The sequence below is a fragment of the Pelecanus crispus genome, chromosome 5 (assembly GCF_030463565.1).
Source record: "Pelecanus crispus isolate bPelCri1 chromosome 5, bPelCri1.pri, whole genome shotgun sequence".
Classification (NCBI taxonomy): Eukaryota; Metazoa; Chordata; class Aves; order Pelecaniformes; family Pelecanidae; genus Pelecanus; species Pelecanus crispus.
The window spans coordinates 77,194,207-77,217,750 of record NC_134647.1 but is presented as its reverse complement, the minus strand read 5'-3'; the positions used below and the strand labels follow the sequence as shown (position 1 = coordinate 77,217,750).

At 39.8% G+C, this 23,544-nt stretch overlaps 1 protein-coding gene across 1 annotated transcript in view; it reads left to right on the top strand.

The window, feature by feature from the left end:
• Window positions 1–23,544, top strand: part of COL24A1 (collagen type XXIV alpha 1 chain) — a 171,227-nt gene that overhangs the window by 122,956 nt on the left and 24,727 nt on the right. Inside the window, exons 31-45 of the mRNA XM_075711229.1 lie at window positions 5,524–5,577; window positions 5,874–5,918; window positions 6,036–6,080; window positions 7,375–7,428; window positions 10,428–10,481; window positions 11,461–11,514; window positions 11,739–11,792; window positions 13,293–13,346; window positions 13,956–14,063; window positions 17,108–17,161; window positions 17,633–17,740; window positions 18,814–18,867; window positions 19,640–19,693; window positions 20,988–21,044; window positions 22,816–22,869. Of these exons, the coding sequence (XP_075567344.1) occupies window positions 5,524–5,577; window positions 5,874–5,918; window positions 6,036–6,080; window positions 7,375–7,428; window positions 10,428–10,481; window positions 11,461–11,514; window positions 11,739–11,792; window positions 13,293–13,346; window positions 13,956–14,063; window positions 17,108–17,161; window positions 17,633–17,740; window positions 18,814–18,867; window positions 19,640–19,693; window positions 20,988–21,044; window positions 22,816–22,869 (903 nt within the window). The remainder of the gene's footprint in view (window positions 1–5,523; window positions 5,578–5,873; window positions 5,919–6,035; window positions 6,081–7,374; window positions 7,429–10,427; window positions 10,482–11,460; window positions 11,515–11,738; window positions 11,793–13,292; window positions 13,347–13,955; window positions 14,064–17,107; window positions 17,162–17,632; window positions 17,741–18,813; window positions 18,868–19,639; window positions 19,694–20,987; window positions 21,045–22,815; window positions 22,870–23,544) is intronic.

The following is a 23,544-nucleotide window of genomic DNA, read 5'->3' as shown; positions in this document are numbered from 1 at the left end:
GTCTGAAAGTGAAATACATGCTGAAGTGTTATGCTGAACTGGGACACGCAAGCCAGTGGCATTAGATGAGGAGTACACATATGCACTCATGTTCACTGTAAAATGTTGATGTTTGAGCTTCATCTAAAAAGGGAAATCCCTTGGGCCCTATCGGTGCACTGGCGTTTCAGTGTGATTGGTGGCCTGTAGGATGCAATGAGTTAGAAGGCCAGCTCAAAAGTGATTTAGTGTAAATAGTCGTCTCTGAGATTGGTACTGAACTGCTGCAGGTTGTACATTTTAATTCCTCTGGATATAGCATTCCCCTCTAAACTCCCTCTCTGATCCTCCCCTCCTGGCAAGTCCGTCTGCCAGCATCAACAGAGCTGGAGTCAGAGTCAAGCTACTGATGTGAACGCGAGCCCTCCCCTGCAGGCTCTCCTCCCTCCCAGCAGCATCTGCTACCTGGTGATTGTTTTTATGGGGGAAAGACTTATTTTAGTTTAGATTCTATTTTGAAGGTAGAAGATAGTTTTTTATTTAAGGAGCGTCACATCTTCCGCCAACTGAGACAGGAATCTTTGAAGGGAGTCTGTCTCTGTGATTTTGGCAGCACATCATGGAGTACATTGCTTATAATTAAAGATCACTCAAAATAAATCCCAAACATCCCAAACTCTGTGGAAGTCCCGGTTTGGAACTGTGGTTTATGCCTTTGCCTCCATCCAGTATGACTGGGAATGCTTCGTGGAAGGGGGGTCTCAGAGCAGACCCAGGTCTTTAGGCTCTGCGAACAAACTCCCACTGAAGGCCCTGAGAATTTTGTCTGCTCTCAAGATGAAAATGTCAGACCCAAAGTGGAATCTCGCATACAGAAAATATCTGGGCCCCTGAAACCTGGGGTTTGTCATCACTGGATTCAGAAAGAGAAGTGTCAGAACCTCAAGCTCTGTGTGGCAGGCCTCGGAAAAGTGCATACCACAGTCACATACAGAAGTTAAATAGAAGCATATGGAAATTCCCCTTTGTTGTGTACTGAAATGAACATATCCCGTCTTCACAGATGGAATCTGCAGGAAGTCTTAAGAGTGCTGACCCTCTACTTCTGCACTGTCACAGAGTGGAATTCCTTCATCTCGTAAATTCTGGACCTTTCAGCAACTGGTTCGCATCCAAGATTACCCAGCAGCCTACTTCTGCCTGAGAGTATCCAGCTGCTCAGTCTCCGGTACATCCGGGAGTTCTGGCTAGCTGAAGGCAGGCTGTCTAGGGGTCTATGGAGTATCTTGCTCTCAGCGGATTTCGAGGAATATGCCGCTGAGCATAGTGCTAGCACAGAGCTTCCTCAGCTCATGCTTGAGACTTGATACGCTTCAGCTGGAATCGTGTGGAAGGTTGGGTCCTTGTGTGACCCACATGGGGGTTTTTAGTGTTAATCTCATGAAAACACAGAGGGAGAATACCGCTTTGTAGATACTTCAGTGGCAGAATGACACTCTGGGGGTGGCAATATCTATCTAAGAGAAGGAGTTTCTTCTGTGACCATAAGGAAAAAATACATTAGTCTGGAAGGCATACTGGTAGCAGAGTAGGCAGCCATGCAGCCATTGTTGCATGGGGTTTTGTTGTTCTTGTTTGCTAATGTATGGAGAAGAAAACCACAACGTCAGAGACTGGTGCTGCTTTTAGTTCATGCTGTAATGTCCAACTAATACAACTGTAGCTTTTAATTTGAGAGGAAGAGGTCCTGTACCATTAGATTCATTTCATGAGTGAGACCTAAGCAAAATTCTCAATAGCCGCTAAGATTCTGAGCAGTTAGTATTCTTCAGGCTGATGTTTGGTGTTTTGAAGCTTAAAAGCAATAATTTTTCTGTGCTTACTTTCCTGGAATGCAGCTCATGAAATTCAATTTTGAAAACGTTGATAAATGACATTGTGATGTGCCATAAATTTGGGGTCAGGCAACAGCAGTTTATGTCTGAAGCAGCCAATAGGGTTATCTCTGCTTCAGTTGTGTCTGTACAGGCCTGAAGAACCTCAATTACTTATGGACGTCAGTGCTCAGTTTTAATGAGTAATATCCTTCATACTCTTCACAGCAGGGAATATGGAACCTAGAAAAATGCGTGCGCTTCAGGGTTACGTGAAACAAGTGGCCAGTGTGTTTTGTGATACATCAGTAGCTGAGTGTGTTTATCTCTCTTAAATCATTCAAAGGAAATGAGACTAAAATTGATGTCATTTTCTAATATTCTTCTACATCAACCACCAAAAGAAAGAACTAGCTACATAGTGTGTTTATGTTATTTTCACGCTTCTTATATTTAGGAGGCAGGACGAGAAAGAACGAAAAGAGTTAATTGGTGGTGCTTGCCTTCTTAGATGGACTTTTTCTCAGCTTATTATTCTGCAGTTTTCAATGTAATATGTTCCATTTTAGAAACAAAGCTGAACCCATGCCAAAGAAAAAAGTAGTAGCAATTGTTTGGCAGCCTTACTCCTCAGCTCTGTTGCAACCTAAATTAAATAACAGCAGGCAAATCATTCTCTACTAGCTATAGTAGGAAACGATACAGATCCAATTAATCTGTGCCAATAATGAGTCACCATACTATTTATAGGAGTGTTATGGTATGCTTTTGTTAGAATATTAAATTGCCTTTTCCTTGGATTCCTGCACTCTGTTCTGTGGCTGGTTAAAGGTAGGCTAAAGGCAGGCATGGCCCAGAGCCAGAAGCTGAGCATCATGTTGGTGTCTGTTATTTTGTTTTCAATTCAAAATTATATAGTAGAAGGTTGGTGTTTTGAATGGTAGGCCTTTTCACTTGATTATTAGTGATCAAATCAGTTGTCATTCTCTTCCTAATGCCTGGGTTGTCAATGCAAACTCCACTGAAGTGGAGATCTGTGTGACTAGCAGAAAGGTTTTGGTGTGTTACATGCATAACACAGACTGAGAATCCTGTGCGGTTTCCAGACAAGACCATTTCTCAAACTATGGGCTATGACCCCCTTTATGATTAAAAGGAATTCACAAGTGTTCAAAGAATTTTTCTGTTAATACTATTAATGATAGAAGATAAAACATAGAAAAAAATGTCTGTATTACACAAATCTGTACAATCAAAACATGTCCTTTTTCCTCCTCGAATATTTCATCTTGAAATTCTATCCCCTGATCAGCCCTGTGGAGGATGCACAAAGGCAAATGACAGGTCATGTATCTAAACAGTCTGAGAAACACTAAAACTATCCTGCAATTGCTCAGCTTAACACTCTTAATTTCCCCCTCTCTGTGTTGCCCTAGGGGATTCCTCTACAGCTCTTCTGTGAGTTTCTCTCCCCTTCTACCCTCCCTGCTTAATGACCTGTCCTCACTCAATCTCAAGGTTTCATCCTCTCCCTTCTCCGCACGTTCTTCGAAGCATTTCCCCTGAATGCAATATCAGATCATGGGACTCTAAACCTGCTTAGTCTACCTTGAATTTTCATCACAACCCATTTTGTGTGCATTATAGATAGCAGTATAGAACAAGGGCAGAGCAGTAACCTGACATTAATTTGATCAAGATGTTTAGCTTTCTTTTAAATCATGCTATATAATAATTCATTAATTGGGCTTACATGGTTACATAATCTTAACTATAGGCCCCAGTCTTGTTGTTCTTACGAAGGCCTCCATTGCCCTTGAAAACACCATTTGTGTTTTGGTTCTGATCTCTGAGTGTATTGAAGTCACCAGGAGTTTTTTCCACAGACTTCAGTAGCCTTTGGTTTGGGACCTTTCTCATTGAGAGCCATGCAGCAACCCAGAGTGTCGTCTTCTGTAGTCTCTTTTCTCCTCTAGCTTAAAAAAATGCCTGTAAATATTCAGCTCTGGCTTAGACCAAAACAAGAAAGGTGGCCAGGCTAACCCAAGGATTGCCTCACAAAAGCTGTGTCCCAAACTACCAAGGTATCAAAAGTATTCAGACAGCTTTCCCTGCCTGTTCGCTTTCCTTTTCCTAAGGTTTCTGCGTGTTCCCTTGTGCTGGCCAGAAGCAGCAGTGCTGAAATGCTGATGGATAACCTTCTCGTGGGATATTTCTGGCTCTGCCAAGGGTTGTAATTATATATCAGCTCACAGGAAAGGCCTTTTCTTGAGAGATTTCCATTTCAGGAGGAAAGCCTAAATGATTGTGGATACACACTGTTCCTGAGTTACCAGATAGACATTTCTTTCACTGTAGCTCCAGAGAGAAGCAGGTTGGTGCTTACCATCTGTTCTGACACAGGTTTTGATGTGCATCAGTAAATCCAAGTGAGAGAGAACAGAATTCTGCAATGTTTTGTCTCGGAAAATTCAAGAGGGATGGGGAAGTCACAGACATTTTTGAGGGGACAGTAATCTAAATAAAATCAGATGTACTTCCAACCAAGTCATTTTACACGTCCCTTTTATTACCTATCAGAACAGTATTACGGCTCTCTGGAAATTAGTCATGATTGCATGCCCTGTGCTATAAACTGTGACCCAAGATGTAAGGTTCTCTACAACTCAGAAATGCACTCTGAAAATGCAGATTGTTTTCCTCCAGGCACTGCCGTAGCAGTGTACCGGTTCCCTCTGATGCCAGCCCAGCCCAGATGCCACCAGGAAAGCTGTTGTGTCTCATCCTCCCACTGCATACTGCTGTAAAAGAGCCTGGCTCTGTCTTGATACTTATCTAGCTCTTGCTTTAAAGTGGTCATTGGTTTTAGGTTGTTATTAACTGGTTCTAATTTTATTTTCCATACCCAAACAGTCATCATGTTTAGAATTATGGAAATAACCTCCTAAGTCAGCATGAATAAAATACTCTTTTCCATTTTGCTCATGATCTGATTTCAGGATTTTTCATTTTCTTGTAAACTAATGGATTTACATTTCTAATCTTAAATAATAATTTCTGAATGTTTTGGCAATAAATATTTGTTGTATTGTAATACAATAATATATCAGGTTATCTTTGTTCATCTGTTGGTTATAAAAAGTCAATTTACAAGAGACATTTTAGTGTAACAATAGAGTAGTTCACTATGCAAGATGATAAATTGCTTTTAATCTTGCCTCAAAATGGTTTATAATGGAAGAACTTTATCTGCCTGTTTTAGTCTTACTAGCAAGCTGGATTTTTGTGTATGCAATTTACCATATGCTCAAAAGCAAGCACTCCATATAATCAGTGCTCATCTAAACTCTTCTAAATATGTCTGTTGCATTCATACCAAGTAGATGGAAAAGAAAGAAGAAAATATCAGCTTGCAAGCTGGCTTCAGCAGAGACCCTGAACATTTTCTTTACATATTTTCCAAAAAATCTTTCTTCTTAAATTTATATTTCAGCAAACCAGAAACTTATTTTATTCTTTGAAGCTTTATTTCACACTTAACGTGCAATGAAAACTGTTTTTCGTGCTAACAAAACATGTTTCCCCTCTCCTAAAGCTTATGTTGCATCTCCCTGATGATAACCAAAACCAATGTGTAATTAATATTCCAAATCACTTGTTCAATATCCAGGGGCCGAGAGGTCTAGACGGTCCTCTAGGAGAACCAGGAACACAAGGCACTAAGGTGAGTGCTTGCATTGCTCAGTACTATACAAAATATTTAGATAGACCATAACAGATGAGAAAAAAACCAACCAAACAAACAAAAATCAACCCAGCATGTCAGAAGCCATAAATTTCCATTTAATCTGGGAGATTTGCAATTTCTGCCGCCTTCAGGTACTTCCTTATTATGGTATAAGCCCATCTAAACCTGAATCTGCACTTTCTGCAGTTACCCAGCATTTAAACTGGCAGCAACTGTATGCAGCTTATCTAGCAAATGCACGCAGAATTCACACATTGTTGGTTATTTATCAGGGAGAAAGAGGAGATCCAGGAAAGAAAGGAGTTCCTGGGCTCATTGTAAGTATTGGAGCCAATCTTTGTAGTAAGCCTTTAACACAGTTACTGCTAATTTCTGAGCTGCGTTTGGAAATTATCTGAAGCCAGCACTGTCTTTCAATATTTCTCTTTGACCAGGGTAAAGCTGGAAATCCAGGAGAAAGAGGAGATCAGGGTGCACTTGTGAGTATGAAATTCTCTAGTACTTCTACCAAAAAACCCCCACAAAATCTCGTACTTTTTTTCACACTCAGATATGAGGGAATTTGTCTGCTTTAGAGCAGCTGGAAAACTCTGACAGTATGGTTTCTGTTTATTCATGCAAAGACTCGGGGCAGAAGTGAGAGTAAGTGTGAACGTGGTCCAGTCTGCTACAAGACCAGTGTTTTCATGGGTGATGGTCCACAGAATACAATATGATAGCAAACTGCAGCAGAAGAAATGGCAATTGTAGTTAGTAGGGGAGTCCTAGAAGTTGCTTTATTTTTTGAGTTTTATTGTAGTGTTAAGGGAGAAAGTCATTGTGACATAGAATAATAATTCTTTGGTAGATTTTGGAGTAGATGTGTACTACCAATGTCGGGATAAATAGAGAAAAATGTGTAAAATGTATATCACATGTATAGGAGAAAATTCTTCCTTTTAGGGCTCCTTTCAATGGAAAACTAACATGTTCTACTTGAGGCTTTCTTTTACAAAGAAGGTTGCCAGTCAGTCCAAAGGGTACTGGATTTTCAGTAAGGAAGAAAGCAAGCAGAAAAGCAGAAACAAAGCAGTAATGGTTGTGATTTTGTGCTGAAATTGAGACTCAAAATGTTGGTTGTCACTGTACTTCTCTTGTCTCTTCTGCTCAGATTTAGGAGCTTGTTGCCTCTCACCTTTGATGTGATGGGTTTTCATTTCCTCTTCATTCACTAGGACTTTTAGATGTATTTGTATATACAGAAATGAATGAAGCAAAACCTCATTAGGTTGAAATGATGGGAATTAGTACATTTCTTGCAAAGTACAAGATACTGCTCTACTACTCCTACAGCTACAGTTTCTAGAGGAGAGTATGAGACAGATATGCTATGGGCCAGGTTGAGCGGAAAGAGCAGTGAGCTGTGAACCTTACTGATCATCTCAAATACAGTTTGTAGGGCAGGACACTCATAACGTTGTGTTTAGGCCCAGTTTGGGCGCACAAGCAGCACATGAGTCTAAGGAGAATGATGAGGAACTGGTAAATGGTGGGTCAGCTAAGATCCATCCCTATGTAAAAGAAACTGAGGAAGGATTTATTCAGGGCTCGCTCATGTGCCATAGGAGCTAGTGATGTGGCAATGCACGTCAACCAGAAAAAAAGGCTGCGCATATTTCTTGGGTATTTCTGAGCAAGTTATTGAGTGAGCAGAAATAAGAGAGGAAGTGGCTTTTCACAGAATATGAAACAGCTTGTTTCCAATCATTTTTTTATTTTGTTTTAATCTTCCAGGGTTTGCTTGGGCCTCCCGGAACCACAGGAGACAGGGGACCAATGGGAGAGCCAGTAAGTTGATCCTTATGCTTGCTTAAGAATTTTTCCACATATTATACTGAATTCCCTGGTAACTCAAGCTCCGTTTTACCAAGATTCAGTGTTGCCAACTGGAATTGTGGGGTAATTGTTCCAAAACGGCAGGGCTAGAGTCTGCCTCCCTTGCTTAGCATAACTGGTTCATTAGGAGACCTGTTAATCATGTTGGGAAGCACTGTAGTAAGGGGCGCACAACATAAGAGAGCATGACAGAATCTGGACCACAATATTATGTGGCTTTACGCTGCATTGAGGTAGACATCTACATTAAGGATTATGTAAATGTATATGCCAATACAGATATGAGTGGTATGGTTTTTTTTCAGGCAAATTTTAGGATAGTTGTTCAGGAACTCAGGGACCACATCTATTTGGCAGGTTAAATTTTCAACAGAAGAGAGACTGTTATAATAAACCTCAGACATTCCTCTGCTGGATGGATTTTTGTTCTGATGGTTATTATTTCAAAGCCAAACTCACTTTTATGTGGTTAATATTGTAATAGAAGATCAGGCGGGATATGCAGCAAATATATGCAAAGTGCTACAAGGTGTAGCCATGACAGGAATACTATTGCATCACCATCTCTGGGGGTACATCAGATCATATAAATACAGTGAAAGAGTGTGTGCTGTCCTAGGGGAACTTGGGAGAAGGCTCCCATTTTATAGTGCAGAAATCTAATAGAGATATCAAAAATTCTGTGTTTTCATTACTTCTGAAAAGTTATTTTGCACAGGAAATGACATATAGTTAATTTAAACCTTGAAAGTGAGCTGTTGATATCAAGTATATTGTTTCTACTAATTATTATTATTTCTAATATTATTAAATATTATTTCTACTAATCCATGGGCTGACATGCTTACAGAAAGCTATAGCACATTCTGGGGGGCTAGTGAAATACCAACAACAGGTTTTATTTTGGTAAATTTTCTTTTGGATATAATTGCGTACTTAACTTCAGCTGCCAACTTGTAGAAGTGGCAAAATGTGTCAACAGAAAATGTGTTTTCTAATGGTTATTATTGGATTCCTGTCACTTCATCTCTTTCACTTATTTTATCTAATCTTCATGTTGTGACATCTGAGAGCCTTACAATGAAAGGCTTATACGTAAAATTCCTGCCATTTTCTGGTCGAGTCTGAATTTTTTGTATATGTAGAATGACTATCAGCCTACCTAATCTAAGTGGTCTACTCTTGAGCAACCTGCATTTCTGTTGTGCTCATCATTGTAGAATCTACACATGCAGTGTCAGAAGTAAGAAAAGCTTATCCTATGAAGAGGGTACCTTTTCTTTCAAGTGCTGAAATAGTAAAATGTCTTTGGAAAATGGTCTGGGCAGCTAGAAAGAAGTGATGAAAATGACACAAGATGTTACGCAATGAAATGCGTGGCTTGCTTCTTTTTTTAACTGCCCATCCAAGCAGCTTGATTTCATCTTCTGTCAGCTGGTTGCTACATGGAAGCCAGCTCCTGAAGCAGTTTCTCTGGCCCTGTCACTAGTTCTGCACTGAGCAGAAAACCCCTGATTATCAGTGGAGGAGCAGAGAAATGTAAGCAATTAGAACTATTTGTAGTAACAGGCTTGATCTAAATTACACTCTAACTTTACCTACTTATGAGACATTTCAGTAGAATCCTTCTTTGCAAATTACCTTGCTGTTAATGGTTAAAACGAGTCCCTACATAACTATAAAATTCTGGCTTCTGAAATTCCCTGGAAGTCTTGGGAGAAAGATACATGACCAATCCAGCAGACTTAGCTCCATGGTAATATTATGAAGAAATACTTGACTTGTGAATCAAACTTAAGCTTTGTGACACTTGCCTAGTGGAGTGCCATGGAGTTACTGCAAATGAAAACTGATGGACTTAGTTTAGGACCAAGTGAATTCTCAACAGGAAATTAACTGCAGTTTCAGTTGTTCACACTTAAATGAAGCTATAGGGTAAAATATATGCATCTGCTGAAATCCTCTCAAGTAGTATGCAGTTTACATTGTTGCTACAAGGGAAGAATATACTCTCATTATCACTGCCAAGTCATCAGGAGGAGCAAAACTATATGCAAAGTCTGTAAGAGGAAGTGAAACAAAAAAGAGTAAATATTGGCTTAAAATGTTTCTATCTTAAATACAGGTAGCAGCATCTTTTTTTTTTTTTTTTTTTTTTATGTGAGAATAATAGATCAACAAAATGTTTTGAGTTTAGAAGGTACTTAAACACAGGTGAGTCCCAAAGGGGTAAATGGATATGAACTTTCGGAAAGTTCAAAGACTGGATACATCCAGAGGGTTGATTTGTCTTGACATACATTCATAGTGGCTATGGAATCAGCTGTAAGCTGTTACAGGCCATCTCTATTCCCCAGCACACAAATCCAACTCTGTGAGCAGAGATGTGTGTCTAATCTAACATGTGCAGAGAATGTGAGCACGCCGCTTTAGGAAACAATGCCTACGTATTACTGCAATAAATTTACTACTTATGGTAGGGCTTATAAGAACATGCCCATAGTGTTGTTACTAATATTATGAAAAAGGCTCCAGCCTTTAGTCTATTACACCTCAGTGATTGTCCTATATAAACATTGCTAAATCCATACTGAAGCAGTATGCTTTCCGTTAATTCCATACCAGACTGTAGGCTTTTCCACAAAGCAAACCAGACAGTCTAATAAACCTTAATTAAACAAAGTCTCAGTTATTCAAGAGGAGAGCTTAGTTTAGATAATAATTTACTTTTGGTCTGAAAGGAGAGACATCTGTGCTATTATTTGAAATCTGTGTCAAGATTGTCAATGAGGTCTTCAGTACTGTATGCCATCGTGGTACTTATGGACTGTTGGATTCAGGAGGAAAGACAATGAAATACACTTCTTTATGCCAATTATGACGAAGTCAAGACTATACAATGTAATTTAATGTTAATTGAATGATGCATCCAAAATTTTGTTTAATGCCAGGGTCCAAGAGGACAACCAGGCGATGTTGGCCCTATTGGAGAAATGGGTTTTGAGGTGAGCTTTTAATCATTTATATAGCAATTACACTCAAGCAACTGAATAAGCCTGAACAATGTGTTTAGAAACTATTTTTTTTATTACCTGCATCTGACTTAAATACCATGAGCTGCTGAGAGACTCTCTTACTTAAAGCTGTTACCAAAAAAAAAAAAGTCTAAAATAAGTAACTTTTTCTGTTGTGAGCACTGTCTTCGGGCATACTTTCATGACATCTGCACCTAGAAGGTGCAGATAGTTGAGCAAACTTGCAGTTAGACAGTGGAACAGCATTAATCATATGTCCTTGCAAATAGTAGATGAAGAAAAGCAGCTGCAGGCAGTCTTCTTGCTAACTTTTGCTTCTATTTCTCACTTTGTTTTTAATAGCTCTTTGAAAGAAATATGACAGAATGTATTAGCCACATTTGCAATGAAGTAGCTGAGGGATGAGCTCACTTAGAACAGAAGGGATTTGGCTTATTCAAAGAAACACACTTTCTCAGTCACACAAAATCCAGTCTTCTGACTGACTATTAAAACAAGGTTTAAAGGTAAACTTTACAAGAATCAGTCTGACACCATTAACTCTTTAAGGGCTGAAGACTCCAAAAAGGACTTTGTTCTCTGAAGGCTATATCTGCTTGGCTCTGAGCCTAAACAGTGATGAAGTTGTCAGTCAAATTTACAAAAGATAGATGATTGCTCAGTCTGCTAGTAATTTATGATGAAAGGTACAGGCTTAGTGGTACCACTGAGTCTTCAATACATTCCTGATCCACAGAGCAGTTCCTGAACTCCTCCTATACCCTCCTTTCTTTTCTTCTGTTGGGCTCTAGTAAGAGCAAAGAACTGTGTAGCCTTAATTTGATTTTTCCGACATGCATCTTTCCCAGTGTTTCATGCCATTTTTCTGCTTCAATTTTGGCTGTATTATTTCGTGGTTGCAAAATTATTACTGGTGACCATGTGTAACAGTAGCTCTTGTACCATGCAGGGACCTCCTGGCCCTGAAGGAGAACCTGGCCTGCAGGGAGAACCAGGTGCAAAGGTAAATGTTGAAATTATTCTCTTCTGTGCTGTTTAAATTTTTCAAATTTCCATAAAATCAAATCAGAGTGATCTGATTCATTAGCCAAGTAGGTAGTGGTACAGGAGATGAGCCATTAAGAAATATTGTTATTGTCATGATGACTGCATTATCTGTAAACCCCATCATTGTTAGGAATATTGTCCCTAAAAATCCAATGATTTATTTTTCTTGTGATATTCCAGGGAGACATTGGACCTGCTGGGAAGGCTGGAGAACCAGGCGACCAAGGTTTAAGAGTAAGCTATGGATGCAAATCTTTCAAATGGAAATACTTTATGCAATGTCAATGACTATAGATTTTTGAGGATAAAACAGTGACATTAGTCTGAAGTTGTTTCTACTATAGTACTGGTTCTTTTTTTCCATGTCTGTTTTTTCTTCTGGCTACTTCTGTACCTATTTAGTATTCTTGCCGCCTGCTATTCTGAGTTATACCGCTTCAGGATTGTCCTCCTGACTCATCATTTTTGCACTGCGCTGATGCTATGAATGCTATGATGTTATGAATGTGTCAGAAATGCAGGTTGAGAAACCTAGATTTATCAGAATAATTCAATAAGAAGCTATTTTCTATACCTTTTTTAAAAAATTTGTAATATTGTAGCAAGTTAAAAAGAGCATTGATTATAATGTTGAAATATTTCTATTTAAGTGTCTCATGTCACTGAGAGACATGAATGACTGGTTTGAGCATGAAGGAAAATCCAAGGGTGTCCAGCCCAGCTGTTAAGATGACAGCACACAATAATGATGCGTACGGATACTCAGTCTAGGTGAGATAAAGGGAGCATTATAGTCTCAGCAGAGCAGGGTATCTTTCTGTACCACCATCTAAAGCAGCTGATTTGCTTCTGGTGCTGTGGATGGCTCATTTGGCACTTGATTTTACCAAGCACTTGTGCCCCTGCTTATTCTTTCTGTGCTTCTTACCCACCTCATCTCACCCAAACAGTTCCCTACCTTTGAAGGCTGAAAAAACCTTTTAAAATGCTAGAAACAGATTTTATCTGGGACACTTTTAAAAGAGCATAAACTATATCCTTTCAGACTTAAGTCTTAACATTGAGCTCTCTTGTTCTGTTAGCTCCTTGCTGTCATCTTTTCCTTCTGCCCAAAATCTCCAGCGAGGTGCGTTCCACAATTCTGCCTGTCCTTGGAGAAGAGTAATTCCTGGTACTGGTCCACAGCGGGTGCTCTGGACTTAACCATACCACTATGTCTGAAATACTGTTATTAGTGTAGGGCAGCCTGTATTTGCTTTTTTACTATCTGCATCAAAATTTGCAAGTTGCCATGGTGCCGATACTGTTGGTAAATGATGAGTTTTTCATGGCCCTAAACTGAGTCACTGAACTTAACCAATATAGTAGTTATCCACATAAACATGGAAGTTTCAGGACAGAATATTTTTGAGGTTACTGTAATTCCATGTTGTATACTCTAAACCCAAACAATCTCAGTGCCACTGTGCAAATCTCTGGTGTTATACACACATTCTGTTGCCTCATGTTTCTAATGTTCATGATCTTTTATGTTTTCCTGTGTTTGAGATTCACAGGGCTTGACTCTGTCACTAAATCAGTGAAAAATGAAGACAAATAAACTATAACAGCAACATAAAAGTTGTCCAAAAGATAATAAGCATGTGTAAAGCTAGTCTGAGTTTTTCCAAGGCAATACTTCTATGTTGAGAAGTTTAGGCAATAACTTTGTTTTCAACTGTTCCTTTCTATAAGGGTGAACCAGGACCTCCAGGAGAAGACGGTGTTCAAGGAAAAGATGGCCCAAAGGTATATTCAGTTTTTATAGCAGATGTAAAGCAGTCATATTAGCTTAAGGACCCAAATCTCTTTTTTTTTTTTTTTTTCCTCCTATGTGACCAGGCCAACAGAGCCCAGTTGAGTGCACCTAGTTTTAACATAGGAAGCCCTGTATATTACGGGCTTTCCTGTGCCTTTTAGGCGCATGCCTACCTTGCAAGGGCTGCAAAGTTGAATGTCTTGACGGAGAAATGCAAGCTGGAAAACTGAGTACAGCTGATTTCTGTGGTGACTGTCATGCTGGTGAGAGCGAGCCCGAGGCTGCCCCACTCCCTGCATTGGATCAATACTGTGCCAGGGACTGTGGCAGGTGCCAGCACAGGGGATGTCACAGAGGACACCCTCAAGTAGTTGGCAATGGATGAGGCAAACTCTGGCTGCAGGAGTGTACGAATGAGACAGAAAGGGCTTTACCCTAACTTGGAGCCTGATCTGAATTTGACTGGTAAGATTCCCGTCAGTTTTAGTGTGCTTTTTTTCAAACTTGAAGATTCAGAATTCACTTTTCTCAAGAATTCTGTAGCAGCAGCTTGACTAAGCTTCTTTCCCCCCCCCCCCCCCCCCCCCGCTTCATTTCAGGGAGACCCTGGAGACCAAGGACTTCTTGGAGAAGGTGGTGAGAAAGGAGAGATGGGGTTACCAGGAATTGCTGGACCCCCTGGTGAACCTGGTATAATGGGTGTTCCTGTAAGTGTTTTCAGGTTTAAGTGGACTTTTTGTTCATTTGCTTTTTGTAATTATTTTCTTTTTCATTTTGCTTGTTTCTTTTAATTTTTACTTTCTGATTTTCTATTGCAATTAGAGATGACCACCTTTAAATTACCTTGCCTCCCTTTTCTATGTGGTTCAGTTTTTCAGGGTTGGTAGAGAGAGGAGACAAGTGTTACTCCTATCTTAAATCTGGGACTTCTTAGGAGATAGTGATTCCTCACCACTTGTCATCCAGATACATACACCACACAACCTGGAGCCTCTCACTTCAGATCTCTCCTCTCCCCACAACTTTCTGTCATTAGTCTCTATCCTCACCTTCATTTGGAGACTGTGAGCAATCTCAAGGTATTAGATCATTCTTTAAATTTTAAAAACACCCAAGGAAATTGGCAAGATGCATATATGACCATAAATTGTGCTGTAAGATCTTTCATTGTTTTGTATCACTTTCCCTACTCATGGCTTTGTTTACGGTCCTATCTAGTTTTTAGTTTAGATTAAAAGTTCCTTGGGGCAAGGAACTGCCATTTTGAGCAGCTTGTAAATGATGAAGCGCTAGACCTTAGAGCACACAAGATTTGGCTCCAATTTAAGATTTTGTGCTAATGTTCTTATCACATACATGCTTAGCTGTCATTCTTTTTAATAAACCTTAACAAAAGGAAGGTCTAAAAATAACATTTCTAGAAAAAGTGATATCCTGAACATTGAGGTTTCTTTAGTTACAAAATTATTGCAGCACAGACACCAACAGTGGAGGATTTCTTACAGTGTTGGTGTGAGTTATAGTGCCTTCTCTGGTAAGGAATACAAGGCAGGTCAAAAGTGACTGAAAACCTGTATCATATGATAGATACTGGATAATCCAAATTATTCCTCCTGTGGATTCCTGATCAGTTGTCATCAGAGGATGGCCTGCCTTTCCTAACAGTGGTCTTTCTACACTGTTGCCAAGGTGTTCTAAAGACAATGTTATGGATCCTGTCCATCCTGTGCTGGGACTGACTTCCAGAAATGAGAGCCTACCATGCCAGGCAGAACTACTTCGGATGATAATTCTGTGCTGTGGTGTGATGTCATGTCTTTTGTGAACCTTCTTTTCTTACCTTGTCAATGTATTGGGTTTATACCCTGTAATGAGGCGTATACTGTAAAGAGCAAGGAGAGAGAGGAAAGAAAGAATGTCATGATTCCATTTTGTTCTTAAAAGACATTTATTCTTTAACCTTCATTTTGGTGCCTCTGTGAAAGGAATTAAATAAACTTATCATGAGAGCACCAGTTGCCATAGACAACTGAAACAGAGATTGCAGATGGAGACAAATGGCAGCAAGCATACACAGGCCAAATAGTAAACGAGCATTGCGATCTGTAGTCAACTTTGTTAGATCAGTTCACGTATTTGTTCTGGCATCACTCCTAGCAGCTAAAATCCATCTATAAAATCTATTTTGCTGAAGTTTTATGCAACATCTTAATGTGAACTAATATTTTGGAGCACAGTTTCCAAAGCAAGTTTGTAGCCTCAAGTCAGACATCAGATTCCCTTACCAAAAATCATCGTGTTCTCATTCACAGCCCTCTGGCTGCCTTCTCTGTAGCTCTTATGTGATGATGGAGTCTGAGTAAACATTAGTTGGAGGGTCAGCTGTCAATGGCTGTGAGCACTGTCCCCTCTGTCCTCTGAGCATCACTGTTACAATCGTCTCTCTTTAGTCCTTGGTTCTTCACAGTGAACTACTCTCCTAGTGAAGGAAAAAAATGCTCTTTTAGTTGTCAGCACATTTAGTGTGCTACAGAACAATTTTTGTTTCTGATATAATAATGTCACCCTGACTTTATTTTCTGGTTTGGGTTGGCAATTCTGGAGAAGCTCAAAAGTTTCATGCATCGAAATTATCATAAAACAGCTCAGCCCTGGCATATCTACATTGTATGTGATCGTACTTGTAGACAGTAAACAACATCAGCAGTGCTGCTGTGCCTTGGTGAAACAGGCGGATCTGGCAATTTGATGTTTGGGAGGATGTGGTTAGCAGGAGATTTTTCACATTTCTGTCCCACATATTCCAAAGGCAGCTACAGAGCTGCCTCCCTCCCCACTCATCCTCCCTGGCATCTGGGAGTGTTCACATCATGGTTTTAGGTTGACCTTGTTCTAGGGATGCAGGCAGATCACGACATCCGGGTCTAAACATGGAAATCAGTTTCTATAATCAATCGTCTGAGGATTTTATTGGGAGTGAGAGTACTGTTACATTTTCTTTAAACAAAAGCTTACAAAGCAACAAGTAAGTTTCACAAATCAGTTTAAACTATATTTACCCTGGCTTATCACCACAATGACTCAAAACCACCCAAATATATCTCCCTTTATCCAAAACTGAAGCTAATTACCTCCTCTACCTCACAGAGCTTTGGGGTAAATTGAAACCGGTGAGCGGTGGACACATCCAGACCTTTGGGAGGGTCAGTTTTTGAAGTGACCGAGAGGGCAGGAGGGCTGTAGCCCCATCGCACCCTCACCTGCAGGCAGCACACCCAATTTCGCAGTCACCCAGAGGCGGGCAGTGCTAGGCACCAGCACTTACTGAGTTAGGTCTCTGCTCTGCAGCACGTTGTGTCAGGGCCCTGCTTTTCACACTTGACAGCGCCAACGTTTTCTTAGTTTTTCTCTGGCTGTATATTGTATTTCTCTAAATCCAGTGGTTGTCCTGAAGCAATTTTATTCCTAAAGTAATATTTTCTGTGTGGACAAGATTTATTGGGTTTTTTTCCCCCCCTATTTTCAGTGCATTTTCACCAGTTTGATAAGTGATCCCTGATGCTTGCCCACTTATTCTGCTGTAACTTGAAACTGTCCTACTAACTTGGTCACAGCCACAGTTAATGAGATTTTCCTCCCACCTCTCTGCATTACAAAAGCCTGCTCAGTTATCCAATTTGGAGCACAGTTTAAACATGTTTCCAGGGCCTTTCTCAAGCATTTCTTTTTTTTCTCCCTAATAAATGTACAGGGTCCCGAAGGAACACCGGGAAATCCAGGTCAGAGGGGCCGTTTAGGAAAGAAGGTAGTATTTTTTATCTTCTCCAATTCTCTTCCTTTTATCTGAAACTTGAATTTATATTACAAAATAATTCCATTGAACCAAGTCTGTCCCTGTTTCATGTCACACTTCAAGCCAATTTTTTTTCTTGCTAGCCATAGCAATTAGAATTGTCATCATTCTGCAGTCAATAACATTCAGGACCTTAGGAAATTTAATTTTGTATCAGGATGTGATTTTGCAACTCGGAACAGTTTCTGCTATCAAGAAATGTTAAGCTTTGGCTAAAACAAAAAAAAAAAATAGAAAGGCTTTAGCAGATGTTTTTTTCATGGCAGAGTGCTGGGTTCAGGCATTCTAAGAACTACAGTAAATGACATATGTAAATGTAATACTCCTATTAAATAATGCTGTTACACACTTTGGTTAAGTGTAAACTGCATTTTGAAACTTAGTATCAATCTCTTATTATGTTTAATGCAATAACACCAACAGGGGGAAAAGGGGCAGCTTGGCCCTCCTGGAGAAATTGGACCTGCTGGTGACTCTGGCCAACCTGGAGAAATTGGTCCCAAAGGTGCAAGAGGAACTCGAGGTCCCTTGGTTTGTACAAAACATGCTTATTTAAGAGCTCACCTATTTCTGGTTTAGCAGAATTGTGTCTTTCCACGGGAAGAGGCAAGTCACAGCTGTAGCATGTATAAATATTTTTGTGGTAGCTGGAGATGCAGGCAGTGTCCTTCCCAGCCTGTGCATCCCAATGCATGCCCTGGTCTTTCAGCATCAGAATGAGAGCTGTGCACCTTTCTAGAGAGGAACCTGGGCCATGGACCTGGAGGGAGTCATCTCATGATCTGATCAGGTTCCTGATCTGACAGTGAGAGGAGCAGGATGGCAGGGCGTGCCATGGAACACTCATGCTCCACAGTCTACATATAACCTCACTGCTGTGGATGTTTCTTAAACCTCTGCAGTTCCAAGAACAGAAATCATGGGGTTTGCTATTACATAAGATAAGCCTTAGCTATGGCTGAAACAAAGCATTTCAGATGAGGACTGCTGCTCCTACTGAATGGGGACCTGATCCAAAGTTAACTGAATTAAGTGTATTTCCATTAATTTTATGAGCTCTTCTCATCACAAGCTCCCCAAGCTTGCTCCACACTGTGTCACAGATGCACAGGTACATGCAGCCTCCACACTAGTGAGGCAACGTGCCCATCTCACTGCCCCAGGGCCCAATCCTGTGGCCACCAAGTGCAGCACTGAGTCCCTGAACACACAAAATACAGAAGTAAAGTAACTATCTAATGGCCAGTATTTTCAAGAAAAGGACTTGAACTCAACTTCCTAAGGTGAGGACCACCCTCAGCTTCTCTTGGCATACTTAGCATTTATAACAGAGTTCCTCCGCACCTCTGAAAACTCAGATCGTTTTGATCTTAATTATGCACAGGGATTATAAGGGTAGGACTGAAAAATGTTGACCACTGCTTCCACAGAACAGGGGAAAGCCCAGTATTCTTTACGAAGTTGGACCTAACAAGGAAGTTGTCTGTAGTTCTCAAATTTCAATATTTGAAGATTTTTCCAAGTAATAACTTTATAAAGTATACATTGTTGTAACATTTTACAAGGGAGCTCATTTTTCTGTCACTGATTATTGCATTTAACAGGGACATCTAGGAGGAATGGGACCTGAAGGAGAGTCAGGAATTCCAGGTTATGGGGTGAGTGTTTTACTGAATTCATGTACGCACACATCCCTAAGGTAAGTCTGTGGTACTCTAAATATTAATTTCAAATATCATGGGGATCTGTATCTAGAATACACAAATATCTTTAGAACTGTCAGATACGTATATTTATATGACACCTGATGGCCTACTCAGAAATGTTAGCTTAAGCAATGATGATTGGTTTTTTGTGAGTTCACTAGCCGTTGTTTTTTACCACAGATTTGAAACCCTTGTTTGTCCTATGCATCCCACTCTGTGAATAAAGTTCCTGTAAAACTACTACAGCTATTCGTTATAGAGAGAGTTCAGCAAACACCACCACCTCTGCTTGCTGCCTGGTCAGGCAGTTTCCCTTTCAGTAATAAACACTGAGTGAATGAGGCTAGTTGGAGGACATAAAGATATTGCGACTTTCACTGAAAAATAATTATGATCATCATCATAGATGGATCAAGTCCTGCTCTTACAGACCAGACTGCCATGTCTTTTTTTGAAACAGAAACTTCCATCGGTGGCCCTAACCCTGAAGAGAGAACCAGCCTGGTTCCCCTCATCTGCATCAAGCCCTGCCAGAACCTTTGGCTTCCCACTGTGCACAGAGCTTTTCTGCCTGGACCCATTAATTTTGTGCCACATCACTATTTAGCATTATTAGCAAGCAGCAAAAAAATAATAGTAACAACCAGCTAAAAGAAAGCTTAGAATTAATTTTTTTTTTCATTATTTGTTTTGGATCTAATTTTTGTTTTGTTTGCTTCTTTAGGGTCACCAGGGTCCTCCAGGGCCCCCAGGGCCCCCAGGACTCAAAGGAGAAAAGGTCTGAAGATGGAGTATATTGTCTTACAGTTTGAGTAATTATAAAGGGGGGAAACGTTACTGCATGCTCACTGTTTTCCACACCATGCAGCAAAAGCCACTGTTTGCAATATTTATTAATATTGTGAGAGAATATGAAAAGAAATGCAAAACTGGGGAAATGGATCATTCAGAGGCAGAGTTCTGAATTATACAGTTGAAATGTTTTGGGTTTTAAAACACAAGGTACCCATTGTAAGAAACACATTCTATTATATCAGAAAGCACCACTGCCCTTAGTGAGCACTGCTGACAGAAATAATCAGTGTGGAACCAGTTAAGCATTCACTTAGCTTTAAACCTGTGAGTACACCCACAGATTTTGCTGGAAGTCCAACTAAGATGGACAAAGGTCTGTGCTTAATATGAAATGTTAGGGGAAGGATCTTGCCTCAGTGTTGCTATTTTAGTGTCAAATCCACTGTTTTTCTTTTAAGCCTCAAATCCTGCAAACAGATTTGTATGCTGACTGAAGTCTGTGTGGCCCCAAGCAGGTACAGGGATTCCCTTCATGGAGATTAGTTTGGAGTTGCACCTGACATGGAAATACATTCTTATACAAGGGCCAGTTTTGCAGTGAATAGTGCTAATAGGCAACTGGTGGTGATGTTATAAATAGGTTCTGATATAACTTTCAGAAACTGAAAAGTAAATTTTTGGGAGCTGGGTGTCTAGCTCGCTTGGTCACTTCTGAAAAAGCACTTTCATGCACTTTGGAAACCCTTAGTCATATTTAAAATGTGAGCCTTTTTGCATTAAATATTGGTAAATATCATCTGGAATAGATAACTTTTTGTCTATTACTTTGGATGGCAGTTGTTTCATATTTAAAGTTTAATAGAGTTCAGGCTGATTGTTGGAGTATTCTGCACAGTTGTTTGTCTATATTAAGTATATTCCTCAAAACAGTGGAAAAAAATTTCTTTTTTCCTCTTGTCAAATATCCTGTTTATCCTTTTTTTCATTAAATAAAGAAATGATTACATGGACATTGTTCAAATTTTTTTTTTTATAGTTGCCTTTGAGAATAGAGCAAATACTTAGGTTTGTTTAATCCTAAGTGTCTTTAGGACATTTAGGTGCATGTTAAAATGGAGTTACCATTTCTACTGTATTAAAACCATAAGCATCATATTCACTTCTAGCATCTATACAGCAGCATGCTCTCTGGGTGTTTACTAGCATTTGAACATGTATGTCTTGTAGACAAAGTTGAATTTCTAAGTTAATATTTTTGATACTTATCTTTGTTTTAGGGTTACCCAGGTGAAGACAATACAGTTCTTGGACCACCTGGGCCCATAGGTGAACCAGTAGGTCTTTCTTTCTCAAAAAAATTATATTAGTTCCTCTCAAGACAAGAGCCAATGCAGGCTCTTTCTGAAAATTTGTATCACTGTCTCAGGAGTCAGTACCCCCTTGTACAAAAATGTAGAATGACGGTCCTTTAATCAGTAATCCCTCTCTGAAAAATGCAGTCATGTGCTCTTTCCTGCTTAAGAGTATGTGCCCTGTGTTTAATTACACTAATGCCATTAGTCTGTGTTTAGATCAGCACATTTTGGAACAGAATTTTACCCTCAGTGTTTATACCGAATTATACCTAATTGCTTTACTAACCAGAAATATGTTTTGACTTATTTCATTATCACTACAAAGCTAATTTAGCTGGTTCAGAGAGAGCTGCCTTTTGTAACCATTTTTTTAATAAATTCATATGTGGGATTTCTCTCTGCAGCAATTACAAACATGTCCAAAAAAGAAAAAAGAAAAAGCCACCTCAAAATCTTATTAAAAGTGTTTCACGTTCAGGCTTTGATTGTGCCAGAAGTAATACTTGTTCAGCCTACTTCTCTTCAGATTAACCTTAATATTTATACCTCACCTTCTCAAAAGGCAGGACTATAAGACCCTGATGTAACTGAAGACAGGGTCTGGACTAGGTTCTTAACTTAGTTATGGAAATGCATGAGAGAAGAGACTCCAACCAATTCTGCTGTAGCCGAACCAGCTCTGTAATGCTGACTGCTCAAATGTTGCAAGCAGGGCCTTTCCACCTTGTAGGTTCCCTCTAGGAAACATGCCATGAGGCTGCTGGAACCTTGGAGAGTATACAAGCAGTTGCATAATAGTATCCATTGGTGGATATGCACTAGAAGTAGCTAATCTATTCGTTTGTGAACTGTAAAGATACATTGCAGTTAGTGATGCATGGCCAATTTTTCATTACATGCCTTTACTTGAGACATAGGTGGGAAAAAGGCAGTCCCTTCTTATTTCACATAATGATTGGCTGGATGTCTTTTGGAAAGTCTTGGCCATTCTTACTTTCTTTGGGCATGATTCCCATCCCATCATTTTTCCTTTGACTGAGATTTGGTCCATTTGCTGCAATGAGAGTTAAAATTCTGGGGAAAAATCCCATTTCTTGTGGGACTGGAGTAAGGTCCTTTCCCTAAAGTAGAGCCAGTGAGGTGTCTGAATGCAGCAGGAAGAACCACATGACTCACAAAAATCATGCCATTCCCTCTGAACGTGTGCAGTTCTCATGTGTGTGAGGCATGCTGAGGGATTGAAATTGCCTTTTTATTACAACAAACATAAAAATTAAAGCAGATTCTGAGTACAGCAAGTCATTCCAGTAAAGTACCCCATTTTTCATGTGTTGTCTTACAGGAACCATAAGAAAGTTTTTCTTGCATGTCTTGAAAACAAAGTCTTTTCATTTATTCGTGGAGATTTTTAATTCAGGTATCATATATATATATATGAGTATAAACCTGGAGAAGTTCTACTGAGGTCAATACTCCTGTTTCATTTATGCCCATGTAAGATCTATCTTTTAGCTTCTAGTCTTCAGTTACAAGATATTTTAGACAGTGTCTCCTGTCTGACTGCAATGCATTTTGTTTAGGAAAAAAATCATGTTTTTTCCTTTAGACGAGCTAACTTTAAGATTTGTAATCCTCAGTTCCATCTCGTTGGTTAGTCTGTTTGGAGAGAAATCCCAGCTTTGTTTTTGTGCTTTACTGCGGCATTATTTCAGTTCAGCTGTTATATTTTGCTCTTTGGTTTTCCCTCTAGGGTCCTAGTGGTGAACGTGGAGATAGAGGAGAACCTGGTGATGAGGGCTACAAGGTAATACCTCTTGCTTTTTATTCTTTTTATTAGAACATGGCATGCTATGTATACATGTGGAGTAATGTAGCAGAAGTATCATCTTCTCTCACAAGTGTGCAGAGATGCACTTGCTGGTGCCTCACTGCACTGATGAGCTCTTAGAACACATAGGAGCATCTTTCATATGAGGAGAAGTTGAGAGAGCTGGGACTCATGAGCTGGAGAAGAGAAGGCTTGGCTGATATTAATGTGTATAAATACCTGATGGGAGGGAATGAAGATGAAGGAGCCAGACTTGTCTCAGTAGTGCCCAGTGACAGGACAAGAGGCAAAGGGCACAAACTAAAACACATGAAATTCCTTTTGAACACAAGAAAATGCTTTTTTACTCTGAGGATGACCAGAACAGGCTGCCCAGAGAGGTTGTAGAGTCTCCATCCTTGGAAGTACTCAAAACCTGACTGGACATGGTCCTGGACAACCTTTTCTACCTGGCCTTGCTTAAGAAGGGGGGTAGCACTAGATGAGGTCCCTTTCAACCTAAACAATTCTGTGGTTCTTGTAATACTGAACGAATTAACATTTTTCTCTGAAATTTAAGCATTATTTTTTGTAAATCTAATCCTAATAATTATTCATGAATTGTATTCAGTCTTTCAGCAAATACAAACTGGATGGTAACTCATGCTAATC